Genomic DNA, 22,585 nt, shown 5'->3' on the forward strand with positions numbered 1-22,585 from the left:
TAAATTATACACACAGAGACTATGTTCAATCCTTCATTTTGAGAAAAGATGACTATCTAATTTTAAATACATTTCAAAGAATTAGTCATTGGGTTGAAATGTCAAATCTAAAAAAAAAAAAAAAAAGTCCTATGAAATATTAAATAGACCTTCTTATCCCTTAGGGTACAAATCATTACCTAAAGAGAACAAGGCACATTAAAGCAGAGAATTGGTTCAGTATAATTTATAATCAAACCATCAAAGCTTCCTGCTGATTGTTTTGTAACTTTAGATTAGGAAGTTTGCTGAGCTGAGGAAGAAAACAACTTTTTACCATTATATCATCAAGTTCTGAAGTATGTTTTATGCCTGTCAGGTTCTAAATTGATCTTTTGAACTTTGACAGCAAACAAATATCTGAGTAATAAAAAGGATAAGCTTATTATTCTTTTGATACATACGCTTGGTATCATGTTGTTTAACATTGAGTTTTTCTTCTCAAGTGTATACTGGCAGACTGTGGAAAAGCTGTTAGTTTTTACCTAATCTCTTAAGAGTGATAATGTCTTAGCAGACGTGGACTTAATTTTACTCCTGTCCTGTGCAAAAAACACAAAAGTTTTCTTGGTCATTTTGACCGATGTGATTTTTGGCATTGCTTTAAATTATTGATCATGGTTAAAAAGGGGAGGGACTTTCTGATGAGAACAGCACTCTCTTTAATAGCCTTTCACAAAATCAATTTCTACCATTCCTGCTGTGCTCCTGTGGTGTGCTGAAGGTTAAGAACCCGGGGAAGAATTTGTGTCTCCTAAATTTGTCTTTTAATTTTCCATTATTTGCCCTTTTCTCCCCTCCATGTATGTCTAAATAGCTTACAGCAAAGATCTTTTTGTATGGTTTCTTTTGTGCTTGAGAGAGTGGGGCTGGGCGGGGCAGGAGAGGGATGTGTGTGAGAGGTTTTTGCTGTTTAGGTGGTTGGTTGCTATCAGTCATGGGCGGTGGATTAATACAGTAGATTCATGGCCCAAAGGTGCTGTGTCTCGATCTCTGTCTCCTGATTGGAATAAGTCAGATCTCGCATCAGTATCTTTTATTTATTTATTTTTATAAAAATTTTAAAAATGTTTTTATTTATTATTGAGAGACAGAGAGACACCGAGCATGAGCAGGGGAGGGGAAGAGAGAGAGGGAGACCCAGAATCTGAAGCAGGCTCCAGGCTCCGAGCCCGTCAGCACAGAGCCTGATGCGGGGCTTGAACTCACAAACCGCAAGATCACGACCTGAGCCGAAGTCGACTTAACCGACTACCACCCAGGCGCCTCTTGTATCCATATCTTTTACACTGGAGGCGTTTCGGTGGTGGATGCATCTTTCCCAGCGGCTTTGTTCTCAGTTCATCTGGACAAGGAAGCATCGATGCTGTTTTCGTGTGGAGCCTCAGGAACGTGATGGCTAGGCAGATGTGCATGGGAGAGATGGTTTCGTTCTGCACAGAGTCTGATACTACCTAGGCTAATTAACTAAATTCTTGTTTACACACAAAACCATTTGCCTTGCTTCAAATAGGGAGTTGATTTGGAGGCATGTGAAGGATAGAAAACTATTGAGAAATGTAGCTCAAGAACCTAGAAGAAGCTGGTAGCAGACTGCACTGTCACAGCGAGAGATTATAAGTCATCTCTTATTGCCCCCAGTTAATTTCGTTGGTGATAGCTTGCTTCTGGATTTCTTTGGGAGTTTATTTTTTACTTTATTATTTTGTTAGGCTGGCAGGTGGAGGGGGAGGGGGATCGTAAAAGGAAGAAATGAGCAATTTTGAATTGATCTAGTAGTTCGAAAAGAGTCATCTCAAATTCAAGTTCTTGGCTGTCCCTTGGCTATCCCGTGGTCCAAGTAAAGTTTGGAAATTGTGATCTGTGGAACTTGAAAGCTTTCAAAGAGAACTAGAGTCCGTTACAAGACTTCTCTTTTCTCCTTCATGTGTCACTAATTTCTTCTCTGGGACAACCTACTAAGTCATTCAAGTAGAAACGTCATACTCAAGATATCATGACTCAGCAAGTGAGTTCATCCCAGCCAAATGCTTGAGGGCAGGGCAATGTCACGTTTTACTCTGATGGAGTATAAACGGGATGTGAAGACTTGCAATTGTTACCAGGGGTGCTCTGCTCACACAGTTCGACTTCTATCAGAAGTGTTACTTTGCTCAACTTGCCAGAAACTACTGGTGTTCATCTTTTCCACCAGCTTCACTCTAACTCAAATTAATTAATTTCGGAGCATTATCTTTTTATTGTGTTCATACTTAGAGATTTAATGTGGTTAAACTGTAACAGAATGAAAAAATACTACTTTAATTTCAGCATCTCTCATAAGAAATCTGCCCTTAATAGTGACTAAAATTGCCATGGTTTTTATCTTCTGTATTATGGCTTGTGGATAAGTCAATGCATTGAACCTGAAGTTCAGTGTAACTAAAGGGGATTTTACCAGGTAATGAAATCAGTCCTCACCATTACCTTACAAGTGATGTCATGCTCACTGTCAGGTGTATTCTTGGTTCTATAGTTTCTCATGTAGCCTCTATCTTCTAGGATTAATCCTGCTGGAATAGACCTGGGTTAACTCAGTTAAACATAGCTTACCTCGGGTTCAATTACTTTTCGAAAATTATTAACTTAAGCAGATAGTTTGAAAATTTTACTCATTTGTTAACTGCACAAATCAAGGCATGTTCATTGAAGACAAGGCTGGGCAGCAGAGGTAGACATAAATAGACAATTCTAAATCTTCTCCTGCGCTGCTGCCCAGAGATAAGAACTGTTACATATTTTATGAATATCCTTTCAGGCTTTGTTCTATGGCAGTCTGTGCCTTCATATGTATATACATCTATTTTTTTCTTCTTACTAAAAAGGAAATTGCTGAACATGTACGTGGTTAACTTACCCTTTTTACTTAGTATTACATTAAATATGAGATATATTAGTACATTTTCAAGTCAGCAAATGTACTTGTATTACACAATATTTTTATTTTGTTATTTTTTTTTAACGTTTATTTGTCTTTGAGAGAGAGAGAAGACAGAGCACGAGCAGGGGAGGAGCAGAGACAGAGGGAGACACAGAATCTGAAACAGGCTCCAGGCTCCGAGCTGTCAGCACAGAGCCCGACGCGGGGCTCGAACTCACAAACCGTGAGACCATGACCTGAGCCAAAGCCAGACGCTCAACTGACTGAGCCACCCAGGCATCCCCCCCTTTTTTTCTTAAAAAAATTTTTTTTAATACACAATTTTCAATGGTTGTCCAGTAACTTAGGTGTGTAATACTGTAATTTATTTAGTTAGTTCCATTGTCGGACATTTAGATTATTTTCTTTTTCCTTCAACTCATTAATTGGACAAATGTGTGCCAATTTCCTAGCATGAGTCAGCAGTAGAATAGATCTAAAGCACTTATGGTTCCTGCCTCAAGGAGCTGATAGATCCACAGAAGAGAGTTGATTATCAGTCGTGAAAAGTGCCATGGGGAGAAAGTTCTAGAAGTTCTGAGTGTAAAGCCAAGGTAAGGGATGGCCTTGGGGTCCTGGGAGGACCTCCCTGAGGAGATGATGTTTACAAGAAGGTGTGAAGATTGGAGAAGGGTTAGCTCTGTCAACAGGTAGAGGTAGGGATGAGTGGGCAGAGAAGAGCATGAACAAAGTCCTGAGGTCGGGGTGGAGGGTTGGGAAGCTTGGATTGCTGAGAGATGGTCAGTGTAGGTACTACTTTAAGAACAAGGGGTCGGGACGCCTGAGTGGCTCAGTCGGTTAAGCGGCCGACTTCAGCTCAGGTCATGATCTCATGGTCTGTGAGTTCGAGCCCCGTGTTGGGCTCTGTGCTGACAGCTCAGAGCCTGGAGCCTATTTCGGATTCTGTGTCTCCCTCTCTCTGACCCTCCCCTGTTCATGCTCTGTCTCTCTCTGTCTCAAAAATAAATAAACGTTAAAAAAAAAAAAAAAGATTCAAAAAAAAAAAAAAAAAAAGAACAAGGGGTCGTGTGGTACCAGGTGAAGCTAGAGAGGTGGGCAAGGACCAGATTGTTAAGTACTGTGGTCTTAAATAGCCAGACAGTGAGAAGCCTTGTGAGGGTGACATCTGATTTGTGTTTTGAGAAAATAGCTGTGACTGTGGCATGAAAAATTAGCTAGTGGAAATTCTTGACCTTTAATGTGCCATTGACCTCTTTGGCTGTCTGATGAAGCCTAGGGGACACCTTCTAAGAGTAATGTTTTTGAATCTGTAAAATAAAACACATAGGATAACAAAGGAAACCAATTATATTGAAATGCAGTAGCCAAAATATTAAACTCACATATGTGATGTGGTGATATGTGTTCTTCTTTCTTAGCACATTAAACAATAAGATTTAGTGGGGAGTCTAATAGCTGCTGTAATTTCAAAGGAGTGATGACAGTGAACAATATATCTGACACCTGTCATGTGAAGTGAAAACACCTGATTTCTCTTAGTGGCAACATCGCAGTAGTATTTGAAGTATTAGTGTTCTCCTAATACTAGTATGGTTTGTTGCTAACATTCATGATTGAGTGAAATGCTGAATTTCAGCTTGAGATTAATGCAAGTAAAGGTGTCCTATCCCCCCACCCCCAAGTTCATGGGCCGTCTGAATTCTAGCCACAAGAATCTTTGGGAGTCCATGGACCGTGGGCTAAGAAGCTCTGAGAGGGAGATGAGTAAAAGCCACAGGCTGGATAGGAGGCAATTGCAGATGAGAGGTTGGATTAGCCTGAAGAAGGCAATAGTAGAGATGGGGGAAGGGAAGAAGACGGATGCAAGACAGATACAGTAACTATTGTAGGGTTAGATTTAGGGGTATGAGAAAGAGGGGTTTGTCAGGAGGAGCCCTAAGTATGTGGTCCATCCCCGGATGGTTGAGAGGGGAATGATGGGAGCAGGAAGCCAGACCTTCACATGGTGAGTTTAAAGTATCCCAGTGGTGTTGCCAGGTGGACAGTTGATGTTGTCGGGGACTCAGAGGAATGATCTGGAGTGGGTGTAAGTGTGAGAGGCACATTCCTAGAGGTTGTAGCTGGAGCTTGGGCACTGATGAGGTTGCCTAGACGTTGAATCAGGTGGGTAGATAAAGGGCCCAGGAATCAGCCTTCAACACAGAAGGCCCAGAGTGAGGGCAGGAAATGGTCGAGGACATTGAGGACTGGTGAGAGAGGTCACAGAAAAGCCGGGAGAGGGGGGTTTCGTGGAAGCCATTTGAGGAAGAGTGTTGTCAGTGGTGTTGAAAGACATTCAGAGGCGAAGTAAAATGAGAATTCAAAAATGTATCTTGAGTTTACCGTCAAGAGGTTATTAGTGACTAGAAGAGAGTAATTATGGAGATGTGATGTGAGTAGAATGCCGTTTGATGTCGCAGTAGGAGTGAGTAGGAGGGAAGAACTTGGAGAAAGCCAGTGTAGATGATTCAGGTTTGAAAAGATTCAGACAGTTCTGAGGAATAGGCTTATAAGTCAGAATTCCCTCCCATTCCCATTACCTGTTTCACCTTGTCTCTTCCTCAGAGAGAAGAACCTTGAGTGGCAGGGAGGAAGGATGTGGTTGTAGTTTGTTGGTTTTATTTTACATACGAGTACCACCTTGGTTTGTGAGCATAATGTGTTCCGGAAACATGCTTGTAATCCAAAGCACTCATATATCAAAGTGAATTTCAAGAACCTTTGGCTCAGTTGTGATCATGTGGCTTTTGGCATCATGTACTACTCGTATTGCAAGACATCGCTCGTTTATCAAGGTAAAATTGATCAGAAATGCTTGCTCGTCTTGTGGAACACTCATCGGACAAGTTACTCACAATCCAAGGTTTCATTGGTAAATGGAATAAGCTATGTGTAGTTTTTTCTATACACACACGAGGCATGTTTTGGGGATAATACTACTAATCGCTAACATTTCTATGGCCCTTACTTCTTGCCAGGCAGTGTTAGCACTTTGCTTATAAACCTCACATGAGCCTCTTCTAAGGACTACTGTTACTCTCTGCATTTTACAGTATCAGGAAGTGGAGTCCCTGAGAGGTTACAGAGTTTCGGTTAAGGTCAGAGAGCCAGACCCTTAAGCAGGGAAACAGCCATCCATGAACCACTGTTCGAACAGCCTTGTTTGTAGCAGTAAACCTCGGAAGGGGCATCTGTCAAATGTGTGGTGGAGCTGGGATTAGTTCAAAACCTCCTGGTTCTGCTGCATAATAATCTAGAACATAGGTATACCGTATTTCTTTTACTGTTCCTTGCTGCTGGGCCTTTAGGTTGTTTCTTCTTTTCCTTATAACAAACTAGCTTCTGTGAACATTCATAGACATCTCATGACTATGTCCAAGTATTTTTCTAGAGTAGTTATCAAGGTAAGGAATTGTTGACAGATACCTCTGCCCAGAGAGTGTACCGTTATAATCAAAGCCGCGATGAACAGTGGGCTCATGAATGTCTGTTTCCTTGTGTAAAGGTCCCGGCAAGAATATTAAATACAATATTCATCTAGAGAGTATTGTTAAAAAAAAAAAAAATCTAGTAGGGGCTTCTGGATGGCTCAGTTGGTTGAGCATCCGACTCTTGGTCTCAGTTCAGGTCTTTATCTCAGGGTCGTGAGTTCAAGCCACGTGTTGGGCTCCATGCTGGGCATGAAGCCTACTTAAAAAAAAAAAAAAAATCTAGTAGGGGCACCTGGGTAGCTCAGTTTTGGTTAAGTGTCCAACTTTGGCTCAGGTCATGGTCTCAACGGTTCATGTGTTCGAGCCCCGAATTGGGTTCTGTGCTGATAGTGAGGAGTCTGCTTTGGATCCTCTGTCTCCCTCTCTCTCTGCCCCTCCACTACCCCCCCCCAAAAAAAAAGAAATAAACATTTTTTAAAAAGTCCATTCCTGACCATAAAAAAAATCTAGTAAGGTGTATTGTATTATTTCATGTACTCCCCATAATATGAATACTGTATTATGTCAACGTCTTTATGGCAAACTATTCTTTACCCAACAAATAAATAAATAAAATAAGCAACACACTGAATTTCAGATTTCTTTTTTTTTTTTTTTAAACGTTTATTTATTATTCAGAGACAGAGCATGAGCAGAGGAGGAGCAGAGAGAGAGGGAGACACAGAATCTGAAGCAGGCTCCAAGCTCTGAGCTGTCAGCACAGAGCCTGACGTGGGGCTTGAACTCACGACCTGTGAGATCATGACCTGAGCCGAAGTCGGTCGCTTAACCGACTGAGCCACCCAGGTGCCCCATATTTTTTTTTAATTTTTTTTTTTAATAATTTCAGATTTCTTGGAGCAGATTTTCTCTGAATCTTTGCTGCTTGTTAGCGGTGGTCCCAGCTCTTGGGATGCCAGGGGCCTGGATGGCACTAGGACACATTACTGCACAATGAACCAAATGACCATTTCTGACCTGGACTGTTTTTACAGAGGAAGGTGCTCTTGAGTGGGGGTGTAAGGAAACCCTCCCTCCTTGCCTCCCACCATCAAGCAGCAGCTCAGCCCTTGGCATCCTTGGTGTAAGAGTTCATTTGGCCAGTGACAACATACTTTATTTCAGAATCTCCAAATCCATGCTTCTTTTACCTAATCAACTTTTGCCCTCCATTATCTCAGAAGTGAATCCAAAAAGGAAGAAAGACAGGTCTGAAGTCATTCAGAGATAACCAGTTCTAGGCTCATTTACACGCACTTAAAAAAAAATTTTTTTAAAATGTTTTTTATTTATTTTTGAGACAGAGACAGAGCATGAGCAGGGGAGGGGCAGAGAGAGAGGGAGACACAGAATCCGAAACGGGCTCCAGGCTCTGAGCTGTCAGCACAGAGCCCGACGCGGGGCTCGAACTCACCGACGGTGAGATCCTGACCTGAGCCGAAGTCGGACGCTCAGCCGACTGAGCCACCCGGGTGCCCCTACACGCACTTTTATAAGACAACACAGGTGCTGAAGATCTTGAGATGGGCCAGCTTCCTATGAGGTTGGCCCCCGATGGGCTTCATGCGGGACTCCTGTCCTACTACTACTGAGAAAGGCTGCTTGTGTCTGAGGTTTATAGAGACTGACGAGCCATTGATTTTTCAACCTTACCCAGCAACCCCTTGCACTGGTAGTTATGCATTGCTGCCTTCTTTTGCCTCCCAGGGTCAAGATCAACTTATGAACCTGTGGAATAGTCCACCTCTAGCATTTTAGCCAGATGGTTGCTGATCCAGGACATTCTTTGGACCATTTAATTAACCAGTGAGCTCACCAATAGTGTTGCAGATAAGAACATACTCTTTTTTTTCCTTCTCCCACGAGGCTTCATGATTCACGGATCAAAAAATCAGAGTAAACAGGATCCTGGAGTTAAGGATTTGGACTTGTTGTGACATTGTACTAAGTCAGCTTTATCTCCTGTCCATGACTGAGAGAAGCAATATTTACCTACCTCCTAGAATGATAGGAAAGAGACTGCGAAATGTTTGCTAGTTCCCAGTATTTTACATTTAAATTAATAGTGTTTTTCATTCTTTTTCCCAGAAACTGTACTTTCCAAGACCTGGATGGATGGGTAGATTACGGAAAGAATGCTTTTTAAATCGTCTTTGCTTTAATATCAGTTCTTAGGAGAGAGCAAATAGTGTAATGGCTAAAAGCACAGGCCTCAAAACACAGGCTGCCTGGGGTTGAATGCCAGCACCACCCATTATTAACTGTGTGACCTTAGGCAAGCCACTTAACCTCTCTGTTCCTCATTTCCTGGTCTGTGAAAACGGGGAGGGTTGAGAATTAAATGAGTAACTTACAGAAAGTGCTTAGAACCGCGCCTGGCTCATGGTGAGTGCTCAGTAAGCATCAATCACTGTTACCATTTTTGCACCGCCGAATATTGGTAATGTGTCTCCCTTGTCTGCTTCGATCCTGTCTTCCCTGGCCTTTGTGGGGAGTCCCTCTAGAAAGGCATGGCAAGGGGCAGTTCCAGTTCCCTAGAGAGGATAAAGCCCAGGTACATGTCAGGGATCTGTTACCTGTTGGTTCCAAAAGGGGGACAGTTTGTCACTTTTATATTTGCTGCATTTGAATAAGTGCAAGGACTTTGGGAACTTTGATGTTTCATGTCTGGGAAGGAGGAGGAGGACATCCCTGATGGTCGGTGTCCTGGTGGGGTCCAAGCAGGAAGGAAACCTGCCCACATGGTTTTGCTCCAGTCTTTGTGTTTTTTCCACAAAGGTTCCTGAAGTTTGTGCTGGGGCAGAGGGAGAGTAGTTTTACTTTTTTCTCTGTTGAATTGATCTCCTGTGTATATTTAGGTTTAATTGTTCAAAATTAAGATTTATTAGGATGCCCAGGTGGCCCAGTCGGTTAACTGTCTGACTCTTGATTTCTGCTCATGTCATGATCTCACGGTTCATGGGTTCAAGCCCCGGGTCAGGCTGTGCACTGACAAGCACAGAGCCTGCTTGGAATTCTCTTTTCTTTCTTTGCCCTTCCCCTGCTTGTGCCAACCGCCCCCCCCCCCCCACCTCAAATAAACTTAAAAAATTAAATTAAATTAAGATTTATTTTATAAGGGATGAGCAGAAGTGACCTATATGCATTATTTTTGTTGATTCTTGGTTACTTGATGACCAGAGAAATTCACTCACATTTGAATACTTGCAGGGAAAGTATGTTTTTAATTCATTGAATAAATGAATATTTTCTAATCTTGAAAACAGGAGGGGAGGTTTGCTTACAATCAACCTTGTCTGAAGAGAAGGGTGGCTAGAATGCTGTCTCAAAAATGTAATTTATTGGGGTGCCTGGGTGGCTCAGTCAGTTGAACGTGCGACTTTAGCTCAAGTCATAATTTTACGGTCTGTGAGTTTGAGCCCCGTGTCGGGCTCTGTGCTGACAGCTCAGAGCCTGGAGCCTGCTTCAGATTCTGTGTCTCCCTCTCTCTCTGCCCCTCCCCAGCTCGTGGTCTGTCTCTGTCTCTCTCAAGAACAAACATAAAAAAAAAATTTTTCTAATGTAGTATTAACTGGCTGTCACACAAGGGGTTTTTATATTTTGTGAGAATTACTACTATAGATAGGTGTATTAGTTTGCTAGGGGTGTCAGAACAAAATACCTCAGACTGGGTGGCTGAAACAGCAGGAATTTATTTTTTCATAGTTCTGGAGGCTGGAAGTCCAAGATCAAGGTGCCAGCAGGCTTGGTTTCTTCTAGGGCCTCTCTTCTTGGCTTGTAGGTAGCCACCCACTTGTTTCCTCCTCACATGGTGTTTCCCCAGTGCAGGCACACCTGTGTCCCTCCTCAGCAGGACTCCAGCCCTGTTGGATTAGGACCTCCCTGCAAAGGCCTCCTGTAACCTTAGTCACCTCTCTAAAGGCCCTGTCTCCAAGTACAGTTCCCTAAGGAACTCGGGGGGGGGGGGGGGGGGGGATTACTGTTTCATTATATGAAGGGACATGCTTTAGCCTACAACAATAGGGGTTTGTTGGAAATTGAGTGAAATTGAGGGCTTATTTTAAGGCAGAGTGGGGCTGGCCCATGCACAGTCATGGTGGCCTCCTTGTCTGCAGGGAGCAGGGACCACACCTGCAGCCAGATGGACACTTTGCAGCTGGCGGGTGGTTGGAAAGGACGATCAACGAGGGACCTTCCTCACAAGCCATCCCAGTGATAACTTAGTGTACCATCAAATTTTGCCCTAACCGTAAGATGCTAATCACAGACTTTGGTGCAATGGAATTTTTTTCCCTAATGTGTTTACATATTTCTGTCACTACAAAGTCATTTTATCTTCAATGCTTAATTATGTATACTAATGGGGGAGAATATTAGTGTGGAAAACACAAAGACTGATTCATTTCCAGCTTCCTGGTCGGTGTCAGTGCGTTACACATGCTGGATTCCAGTTCTAGCTCTCTTCTTGCTAGCTGTGTCTCTATAAGCAGATTGTGTGAGCTCACATTCCTCATCTTTAAGAAGATGTTGTTGGCCAAGTTACATTCTTGGTTTGCAAATTTACTGTGCAAACTTAGTGTTAACAAGTGCCCATTCCCTTGCCCCCTCCCCGTAGAGGTTCTGCTTGGGTAGGATCATAGCTGAGGCCCAGGGATTCTGGTTGGGTAGGGTCTTAGCTGAAGCCCAGGAATCTCCATTGTCAGCAAGCTTCCCTAAGTGAATTCGACTCAGGGAGTCCCCTCATCCTCCTGGGGAATCAGATCTGAGACCTCTCCTAGTCAGGAGAAGAGATTGGGAGCAAATAGCCTTGAGAAAAAGTCCGAGTTTGAGAAACAGCAAGTTTTGGATACTTCTTACTGCCTTTTTTGTCCTTGTCCCCAAAGCTACACAATGTAAATTTTATTTTGTGCCCATATGCAGCTATAAAGCTGTAAGACCATAAACACAGTCTACTAGATGACACAAAACGGGCAAGGGAGCTAACTTAAGGGCTATAACTTCTACTGTCTTTGATACTGTCTCGGATTTTTCCCTCTGAGGTATTACATGTATTTGAGCTCAATGGTCATACTTTTATTGGCTACTCGTTGGCTGTGCTATTTCCCTTCATGGATCATATGTGGACATTCTGTCATTTACCTCAGGCCCACAGTGGCACGGCTGCTGCTCTCTTAGGCCTGGGCTGTAGAAGAGTAAATGAATCCGTAACGAATGCAGAAGGAAAAAAGTCCCCAGGAGGCAGAGCGATGTCCACAGCATTGTGGACTAGAGAAGGTGGAGAAAGGTCTAGCTGGTGGTGAAAGGGGAAAGAGCCCCCTGCTGTTGTTCCAAAAAATCTTGGTGTCCTATATTAGTTTTCTCTCGCTGGGTAACAAATTGCCACAAGTGCAGCGGTTGAAAACAACATCCATAGTTACTGTGGACCTGGATTCTGGGTACGGGTTAGCTTGGTCCTCTGCTGAGAGCCTCAGGGGCAGAAGGCAAAGTGTCAGCTGGGGCTGAGATCCCATCTGGGGCTCGGGGTCCTCTCTGAAGCCCACTGGTTATTGTCAGAGTTTATTTCCTTGTACTGTCTGACCCACATCCTCATTTTCTTGCTAGCTTTTGGCCCGGACCATTGTCAGCTCTAGAGACCGTCCATGGGCCCTTGCCCTGTGTCCCCTCCTTTTACATGTGGCAGCTTACTTCTTCAAGACCAGCATCTGCTGCTACTTATATCCTTTAAGGGCTCACCTGATGAGGTTAGGCCCATCCAGGAGAAACTCCCTTGTAGTTGACCCAGAGTTAACTGATTAGGGACCTTAATGAAATCTACAAAATCGCTTCACCTTACAATGTGACAGAGTGATAGCCCATCTTATTCCTCGGTCTTGCCTATACTCCCAGGAGGAACTGTTCGGAGTGTGTACATCAGGAGGCAGGAATCTTGGGACCATCTACGAATTCTTTTTTTTTTTTTTTTAAGTTTATTTGTTTTTATTTTGAGAGAAACAGAGAAAGAGAGTGCATGAACGGAGGAGGGGCAGAGGGAGAGAGAGAATCCCAAGCAGGCTCAGCACTGTCAGGGCAGAAGAGCCCCCAGTGTGGGGCTCATTCGCACAAACAGTGAGATCATGACCTGAGCCGGAATCAAGGCTGCTTAGGATGCTTAACCGACTAAGCCACCCCAGGACCATCTAAGAACTCTGCCTACCACCTTTCCAAAGATTGTTTATTGTTTGTTGGGCACCACATCTTAACTGTTAATTTGTTAGAAACTATATGAAAATATTACTATTAAATCTAGGGATCTCTAATGATATAGATTCTTTTTTTTTTAATTTTTTTTTAATGTTTATTTATTTTTGAGAGAGACAGAGACAGAATGTGAGTGGGTTAGGAGCAGAGAGAGAGGGTGACACAGAAGCAGAAGCAGGCTCCAGGCTCTTGAGCTGTCAGCACAGAGCCCGACACGGGGCTCGAACCCACCAGCCGTGAGATCATGACCTGAGCCAAAGTCGGATGCTCAACCGACTGAGCCACCCAGGCACCCCTCTAATGATATAGATTCTAACCTGCTACTTTTTTTTTGAGAAGTGTTGTTAAGCAGAATAAAATATCTAGCCTTTCCTTCCAGAACTTGAAATCACAGAGTGCTAGAAAACCCCAGAGCCCATCCAGTTACCTTACTCCTTGTGCAGAAGAGAAAACAGTCTCAGTGGGAAAGGCTTCCCCAGGGTCCTGGGGCCCGGCTGGGAGTTAGTGGCCCTTTCCATCGCTTCTTTTCCTATGTGTCTCTTCGTTTTCTTCCAAGATGAGCTCCAAGTACCCCTATTAACCTGGAGCTCAGTGACTTCAATGAGCCGCTTTCTTTGTTTCCCATTATTGTCCTGAATTAGAACATTTTTCTTATAATGTGTTTGTGAACTAGTTACTAAATGAAATGGAATCTTAATAAAATGAGCTTTTGGCTGTTTATTTGTATTTGTATAATCTTTGTAATTTTCCTGACGACTCATACCGTCAAGGAATTGTAGATCTCAGGGTGAGGAGGGGACCCAGAGAAGGTTTTTGCGACCTGGCTGCTTCACTAAAGAACCCCTTTTTGTGATTGACAGTTGAACTGACATTCATTAAGTGATTTTCCGTGCTTTTTTCCCTATATTCAGTGGTACTGGTAGGTTTTTTTTTCTTTTTAATTTTAATATATCTATTTAAGTAGAAATGTGATTGAATGGTTTTTCCATTTCTTTTGGAGTGGAATCTTAACCATTGGCAAGACAAGGTTTTTCTGTACTAAAGCTTCTGCCCCAGACCTCCCACCAGCAAATGACGTCACAGGTAGATAGACCCGCCCTTAGCTTGAAGAGTGACTGTTACCAGGTAAGAAGCCAGTTACTGTCCCAGCGTGGAGACAGTGGATGTGTCAAGCGGGAGCAGAGTGTCCTTAGCATGTATGGCTAGAATAATGTGTGACTCAGCCCAGCTTTAGTGCTGCCTGATTTGGGGTGAAGCTTGTAGGCTTGGATCTGGGCACAAGTCACTGGCAGTTGACAAGGCATGTTTGTGGAAGATGGAGAAAACATTCGCAGCCATAGGCTTTCTCTGAGTCACATCGCTTGCATCTTCTTCTATATGAGTGCTTAGTTACGAGCACAAACAGGGACATCTGACATTCACAGGAGAATGGCCGAGCCGTTCTGCCACTGCTTCTGCCGTGAAGCCTCTTACTGTCTGCCTCATTGCTATTATCACACCCCCCTGGGCCCTGGAGCATGAGGTTTGTGTTTTACCCTCTATCCTGTATGAAATTCATTTGTACGTTTGTTTGGAGATTTGTTAAATCTCTGTGACAACATAAGCTCCTTGAGGTCAGGGACAGCATGTCCAGTGTGTTCCCGGTGGTCTTCTTTTATATCTGTCACATACTGTAGAAATCCCTAGTCTGCGGGCCTCAGACCTCTGGGAAAAAGGAGGTATTTCAGAGGCTGTGTATCTGTATGTGTGCCCAGTGCTCCTATGTATGTAACTCTTTCTCAGATACATTTGGATTCTTTTGAGATGAATAAAACACAAGTTTCTCTAAAAGCGCACTTACTGCGTTAGAAGTTAGGTCTTTTTCTCGGTCAGTACTTAATAAGAGTACACTAAAATGCCCTCGTGCTTGCATGTTGAGAAATGCCCTTCAGCATTTACCAAGGTGCTTTGCATTTTGAGATATTTGGGGTATTTCCTATCTCAAGCCTTCTGTCCCCCAGTTCTCTCTGTGAGGCATGCAGAGGAAGCTGACAGTCCTCCTTTGCAGCACAAATAACCACTTCGGTTCTTTCATTCTTTGAATGAGTATTTGATGAATACTCCCCTCCACCCCTAGAGTGGAAGCTCCTGACCCTCAGGATTGTGTCTGTCTGTGACCGACTGTGTAACAGGATGACCTCACGTAGTAGGTTCAATAGCTGAGTTAGTGGGCACAGGATCTGTGGTCACAACTGGGGAGTGAGTAGTGTAACTACTCCATCATACGTAGACACTTCCCTGTTTTTTAGTAGTTGGGAATTCCTATGGTAAATAATAAGATCCTCAAATGTGTCTAGAATCCAAATCACAGGATTTAGAGGAATACTTTAGCTAATTTTAATGTGAAAGCAAAATGTCTGCCACCTGGTGTCAGATCAAGAGTTAGCATCTCTGCTAATTCTCACACTGAGTGGGTGCCATTAATGTTACTATTTAGTTGTTAAGTTCTACATTTCACATAAAATTATAATAAGCACCATTCTGAGATTACTCCTGACTTGCTACTTATGGATTTATATTTAACATTGTTGGGTTTTCCTGAGTCTAAAAACTAACTTGGAATTAAAGTCTAATTTTAGTAAAATTTTCTATAAAACTGTTGACTCTGTGGCATTGAATTTTATAGAGAGAGGTAATAACTTTTGTGAAACAAAAATAGCCTTAAACATCATCAATATTTTTTGAGTTTGTGTAAACCTTATTACTGCTGATAGTTTTTCTAATAATTTTGGTCAGAAGGAAGGAGAAAAGTCCCATTTTTAACACACCTTTGAGTGTAAATGGACTGGTTTGGATTAAGTGAGAATGCAAATATTCATGAGGTTCCCTAGAATTAGAGCCAATCCAGGTTCGGGGTTGAGAGATCAGAGATAAGTAAAGAATGTGGCTCTCATTTTTGTAAAGAATGAGGTTTATGTAGGAGAAAGTTCTTTTCTTATTTACTGCATTCACATCCCCTGAAAGCTGTTTTTTTTTTTTTTCTAGTAAAGTTTATTTATTTTGAGAGAGAGAGAGAGAGGGAGAAAGAGAAAGAGACTGCAAGCTGGGGAGGGGCAGAGAGAGAAGGAGGGAGAGAGAGAATCCTAAGCAGGCTCTGCGCTCTCAGTGAAGAGCCCGATGCTGGGCTTAATATCATGAACTGTGAGATGATGGCTTGAGCCAAGATCAAGAGTCAGATGCTTAACCAACTGAGCTGCCCAGGCGCCCCTACCTGAAAGCTGCTTGTTTGCAGCATGCAGAAGACCTTATGGCATAACGTCCTGCCTTCTAGGCCAACAGTAAGATTATATGAGATAAAGTGTACAGTTCCAGAAGTAGTAAGGAGCCTTAAATGTTAGAAGATGAATATGTTTATTAACAGTGTGTACAAGATTTGGTACAAGACATCAGTTGTACAAGATGCTGAAGATCCGCTGTGATACACATCCATTCCATTTACAGCCTCAAGGAGCTGAACTTCTGCAGGAGTCAGTTAAGGGTTTAAACATACAGTTAGACATTAGATGTGATTACTTGTCAACGTAGAAAACTACCCTGGTGCAAGGCAGAAGTAGATCAGTGATGAGAAGTTGAAACAAAGGGCAAAAGCCTTTTGAGGAGCCCCAGATAGATGCCTCATCGTCCCTGTACAGCCCACTTTCACTTTGGTTATTGAAGGGCCTCCAGGCTCTTGCTCAAAGCCGGTTTACTCCACTTCAGACGTGTTGCTAACATAGCTGCGTAGCAGATAAGGGTTGACGTTTAGCAGATAAGGGTTAGAAGGGGGCTAGGTGGAAGGAGAATCTGGATCAGGAGAAAAAAGAAGTTGATAGAGCCAAGCCTTCCAGTAGTAGCAAGGGGACAGCTTAGCATTGGGAAGAGTTAGGGGGGCAGCAGACCCAGACCTTATGCAAGTGCCCAAAGGACTGGCTAACTGCCAGTTAGCAGTGGTGGGTGTAAGGAGTTTAAGTGTCTCTCACTGTGGTGGTTGATATTTGGAGTAATGGCCTTGGGTCACCAAAAAGAAGTAACATTATGCTTTGGGAGCTTTGATAAAACAGAAGGGAGCAAGGGACACAGGAGCTCAGCATTTGTATATAAGGTTTTGGCTCCCCTGGAACGTGAGTTCTTTAAAGGCAGTGACCGTATCTCATTCATATCTGTATCCTCAGAATTTATCTCAGAGTTCAATCTAAAGCAGTGTGCTGTTCAGTAGATGTTCTCTGATTGTGTTAGATTAAAGAGGATTACTTCTCTAGACAAATCTTCATGGAGATGTTAGAATTAGATATGCCCAAAACTAGACGTATAGGCAAACTGTAAGTTCAACATCCCTGCTTACAATTCCGCAACAGAGAAGTGATGTAGATAGCTTCTCTTCTTTTAGTCTTTATTAATATATTTTTAACTATGATAAAACCCCAAATCTTTTTTTAATAACTGTATATAACATTCATTTAGTGATTTACTGACTTACTGGGTGTGTCTGAGCGCCTTCAGTGTGCTTGGCCTTAGACTCGCTCCTATGGGTGCACATTGGTGAAGATTTCTCCCTGCCCTCAAATAATTCTGCAGATAGATGGTATCTCTAAATATATTAATTATTGTTATGGATTGAATTGTGTCCCCCAGAAAGATATGTTGAGGTCCTAACCCCTGGTACCTATGCACGTGATCTTATTTGGGAATAGGGTCACTGCAGATGTGGTCAAGTTAAGATGAGGTCATACTGGAGTAGGGTGGGCCCTTAATTCATTATGACTGGTGACATTAGAAGAAGAGGGAAAGGTGGACACAGACCAAAGCAAGAATGTCACGTGAAGGTGGGGGCAGTTACATCGCTACAAACCAAGGAATTCCCCGGGGCCTCCAGCAGCTGGAAGAGGCAGAGGACCCTCTCCTAGCAGCTCTGGAGAGAGGTTGGTCCTGCCAACATCTTGAATTTGGTTGTTACAAACCATCCGGTTTGTGGTACTTTCTTATGGTAGCCCAAAGAAAGAAGTACAACTGTAGTACATTTCTGTATGAATCAGGGTTCTAGGGGAAAGTAGTTGATTATTCCAGTCCAGTGGGGTAACTGAAGAGAGTTTAAAGAAGGCACTGTTTACAGAGGCTTGGGCAAGATTAAGAACCTTCCAGGGGATGGGGAAGCCTTCTGGGGTTGACACGAGCAGGTTCCCATTGGCATATCCAGGCCGAAAAGGCCAAGAAGAGGGAAGGTTCCTGGGACCCAGGCAGAGCTATATTTGCAACTGAGAGGATAGGAAAGAAGTAGCCTGGCTGTAGGCCCAGCTACAGCGCCTCTGCTCTTGCAGAGAGGGGGCTGGGGAATTTGTACTCAACCTCTTTCTTCTCCCATGCTACTATCACTTGCTGAGCCTCTCATTGGCCAAACCTGCCAAGGGTTTATTTAGCCTCTCTCGGTGTCTAGGGCAGGGTGGAAAAGATGGAGAGTAGATTGAGAAGGGAAACTGGAGAATATCCCACACATTTGGAATAAGGAGTATATGTCATTCAAAGGTGTCTGTTCTCAATCAGAAGGAAAGAATCTAATGTCTAAGATAGTTTTGTTCATTACCACTGGTTCTCAACAAATACCATGATTGCCAACATAGGCTACCCAGAATGGTTTATGCTGGAGTCCCAGATTTAGGACAGTGGAATTCATTAAACAGTTTCTTCTTAAACACTATAGTGCCAGATACCAGACAGCCCTAGGGATAAGCATCAAGTAAAACAGACTGTCCTTCCTCTGACAGAACTTAACTCCTAGAACTCAGAGTTCTGTTTTAGAACTTAGTCTAGTAGACACCAACTATGTGAACAGGGGTTAAAACTCCCACAGGACTCTGCTTCCGCAGATTGCTCACTGTAATTGTCCATTACTAACAAGATTCCACTCCTTCCGTGTGGACTGCAGACTTCATGAGGGGGTCGGTGAGGGGGTCTCAGTTTATTGCCAGGTCCCAACACCTAGCCCAAGGCCTGGCTCCTGGCAGATGTTCACTGAATGAACTGATAAAGGAATGAATGAATGCCAGAGTGTGTTGATTTGCCAGAGAGGAAAACCTTTTCTTCTATTCTTTAAGGTTCAGTAATTGGGGCCTGCAAATTAAACTGACCTAAGACAGATTAGCAAGAGGGAAAAAAAAAAAACCCAGATTTAATTACATACTTATGCATGAGAGTTCACAAAGAAATGTGACTCAAGGAGGCTGTTAGAATTTGAGGTTTATATACACTCTTAATAAGAGATGGGAGGGGCAGAGGGCACTTCTGGAAGAACACATGACTTTTTGGAAGGTTGTGGGGGGAAGGTCACTATGAAAAAGCAAATAATTGCTTTGGAAGGCGAAGTGGTCTCTTAGGAGAATAGGGAGGAGATATGATAGTTTGATTCTGTTTCGATACTAACTTCTCATCTCCCAGAAGAGATTAGAGTTGTTCCTAGGGAGAGGAAATTTATGACAATGAAGTTCTTATTTATTTATTTATTTATTTTTAATTTATTTAAATTCAAGTTAATTAGCATACAGTGTACCACTGGTTTCAGGAGTAGAACCCAGTGGTTCATGACTTACGTATGACACCCAGTGCTCATCCCGAAATGTGCCCTTCTTAATGCCCCTCACCCCTTCAGCCCATCCCCCCACCTACCTCCCCTCCAGCAAGCCTCAGTTTGTTCTCTCTATTTAAGAGTCTATATGATTTGTCTCCCTATTTTTATCTTATTTTTCCTTCCCTTCCTTTATGTTCATCTGTTGTGTTTCTTAAATTCCACATGAGTGAAATCATATGATATTTGTCTTTCTCTCACTGACTTATTTCACTTAGCATAATACAGTCTAGTTCCATCTACATTGTTGCAAATGGCAAGATTTCACTCTTTTTGATTGCTGAGTAGTACTCCGTTGTATATATATATACCACATCTTCTTTATCCATTCATCTGTTAATGGACAATGGAGTTCTTTTGGGAAGTTCTGCTTTTAGGCAGGTGAGGGATTTCAGGAACTCAAATACCTTCAGCTGAAAATAATTTAAGTGCCACAGTGGCTTATTCTAGAATCTTTCATTTTACTATTTAGGAGTTTCTGAAAATTAGTGAGTGGCTTAAAAATATTTGAAATTGGACAAAGTCTCTATAAAGAAATATTTGAAAGAAGTATTTGAGTGAATTCTTCATAAAACAAGCATGTTAGAACCAAGTAGTCTACAATTTATCTAGTTTATAACTCTAGCTTTAATTTTGGGGAGTTTTATGTTGAGAGTACTTTTGTTCATTGAAACCAAATATTGTCTTTTTGTTTTCTCGAGTCGTTGTTATTCTAAACCGATTGGTCCATAAGAATATGCCCTGAAGTTCAATGAGAGCCTCAATGGGAATACGACTGGATTTATTATGCGCTCTAGCCTTTTCACATCTCCATCAATGATTTAAATCAAGAATCAAGAATCTTGGTCTTTAAACCAAGACCAAGAATTTGGGAGAATGCTTTACCTAATTTATAAAGTAAAACATATGCCACCTGCTGTCAGGTTAAGAACCAAAAGATGTCAAAAGGAGCAGTTACATGATAGACTTTCTTTCCTTGCTCTTAAAACATTTTCCGTATTCAGTTAGGGGTATTAACTCCTTTGGGCCTCCAAAGTACTATTACTAAACAGAAACCAGGGCTCCTTGATGACTATATTGGGAAAGTATTTCTAGGAAAAATGTCGCAGAATCCTTGAGCAACTCTGTTGTCTAATAGCCTCAGGATGGGGAGACTTAAAGAGAATGAAAAGCAGCTGACTTAACCATTTTCCCAGAGAAAGTTTCTGCTATTTCTGCATAAAGATGTATGATGTGATCCTTAGAGAGTTTCACCCTAATTATTGTGTCCTCTGTTTGAATGAGTAAGTAGAGAATCTAGTTTTTATTCTTGTCAGTCATATAAAATGTCTTCTTAGCTTGAGAGTAATTGAGTAAATTACTTGTAAAAAAAAATTCATGTAGGAAACCAAAGAAAAAGAAAGCAGGTTCAAAAAGCCACTGGTCTGTTTCTCAAAATGCAGTTTGAATTTTAGATTTAAAATGTTTCCTTCTTCCTAGAGTTTGAGTCTCTCAAGGAAGAATTCTGTTAACAGCTCCTCATTGTTAGATTTTGCTGGAGTTTCTCAGTCAGTACATACATGTTGAGCAATAAGAAGACATTTCATAGCCTTGTAGGAATTATTTTCACAAAAGCTGGCTTGAGCGTTCACCCGTGTCTGGGAACATCTAAGTTAAAAGTATGTATGAAGAAAATTGCTCTCCCTTCTGAGATAATAACTGTAAATAAATGGCATAGTCAGAAGAGAGTGAAGAGTTATGGAACCATAGAGAATTTTTAGAAGACAGAGGGGCAAATGTATTTTTCCTGTCCATGAGAGGAAGAAACTCTTCAGCGTTGGCAGGGACAGTTCTTCATTCGTGCTGGACTTAAGGTGACAGTTTGCCTGGGACCAGGAGTGCTAAAATCAGGAAAGTCCCAGGAAAATCAGGATGATTTGTTTCTCTCACTAGACTGCCTTACATATTGCAGGACATTTCACATCCCTGGTTCCTAACCACCTGTGATGCTCCCTAGCCATTGTGAGAACCCCAAACACTCCCATACATTTCCAAATACCCCATAGGAAGTGCCCTGGTGCGAATCACTCTAGTCCATGGTGTTGGGGCATGCTGGTCCTACTGACCTGACCAGTACTGAAATAAGGTGGGTGGCTGCAGGATGCTCTGTCTTCAGTCTCCAAATAAACACATAAACATAAACCCAAATGCAGTGAGTCTAAATGCCTTTGACACAAAAAAAGAGTGAGGATAGGTGGCAGTGTTAATCGAAAGTCCGAGGCACGGAAAAAAAGAAGAAAATGATTTCATTTATAAACGTTTAGCTAAGTTTTCATCCATTTGTGGCTCTTATTCACAAATATTACATGTTCCCACAGAATTTTTAAATTAGTTTGCATAGTCATGTAAGATGTTCACCATTTATGTAATTTGGAAGGGTGGAAGAGGTAATGAACCTCCACCTTACTCCCCCTTCCCATCTCCTTGGAAGCGGAGAATCAGTCCCCAATGAGTGTACATCCTGCAGAAGGGATGAGATCAGAAGAAGGATGGGCAGTTTCTGACTTAGGAAGATTTGGGATGTCAGTAAGTGAAAGGGCAGAATATGTTTTGAAGAATTCCCTCACTAATTACAGGGCTAGTGTGTAGAACTTCAGTACATGTTATTAAATGTGCAGAACATAGATGCTAAAGCACAATTTTATTGATTAAAAAAGCTCAGCCTGCTTCTAACACTTACAGGGATTTAAAGAGATTATATTGGGTAACCTTGGGCGAAAGGGTGTTTTCTTACATTCTAGAACTGGTCCGTGTATTCTTGATTTAACCTGATTGATCCTCATCCTCTCTCCTTAAACAGAAGCTTGTGTACAGAGATATAGCCTGAAGTCACGTTGTCATGACAACAGTTACACGCTGGGAGGAAGCAGTCTTTTAAATGGCCGGTGACTGGGTTTTTAATTACTGATTTATATTGATAGCAAAATTAAATAGGGATGTAGAATTTGTAATTATGTGTTATTTTGGCTTGATATTTTCACTTCTGTTACAAACTTGTAATTTTCGAACATGTGTTATGATACATAATTTTTACACTAATGCAGTTCCGTGTCATCTGTCTTCTGTCTTGTCAGTAATGATATTCTCAAAACACATACAGCCCCTGCTCAAAACTTTTGATAGTATTTTGTTGCCCGTATAAGAAATTCTGAACTTATGAACGTGGTTGTATAGGGGGCCCTATTCACCTTTGTCTCTCAATGGCAT

At 42.2% G+C, this 22,585-nt stretch overlaps 1 protein-coding gene across 13 annotated transcripts in view; it reads left to right on the top strand.

Moving 5' to 3' along the window:
* APBB2 (amyloid beta precursor protein binding family B member 2) overlaps positions 1-22,585 on the top strand; it is a 383,377-nt gene that overhangs the window by 217,058 nt on the left and 143,734 nt on the right. For 2 of the 13 annotated variants that reach the window (XM_042936526.1, XM_042936527.1), the window contains exon 1: positions 17,418-17,642. The exons of 10 other annotated variants lie outside the window; for them this stretch is intronic. In XM_042936526.1, the coding sequence (XP_042792460.1) occupies positions 17,534-17,642 (109 nt within the window). In that variant the 5' untranslated portion in view covers positions 17,418-17,533. Of the gene's footprint in view, positions 1-17,417; positions 17,643-22,075; positions 22,264-22,585 lie in introns of those variants that run through there. One more of the 13 variants, XM_042936528.1, reaches the window with a different exon arrangement.

Source organism: Panthera leo, chromosome B1 (genome assembly GCF_018350215.1).
Source record: "Panthera leo isolate Ple1 chromosome B1, P.leo_Ple1_pat1.1, whole genome shotgun sequence".
In the NCBI taxonomy this organism is placed as follows: Eukaryota; Metazoa; Chordata; class Mammalia; order Carnivora; family Felidae; genus Panthera; species Panthera leo.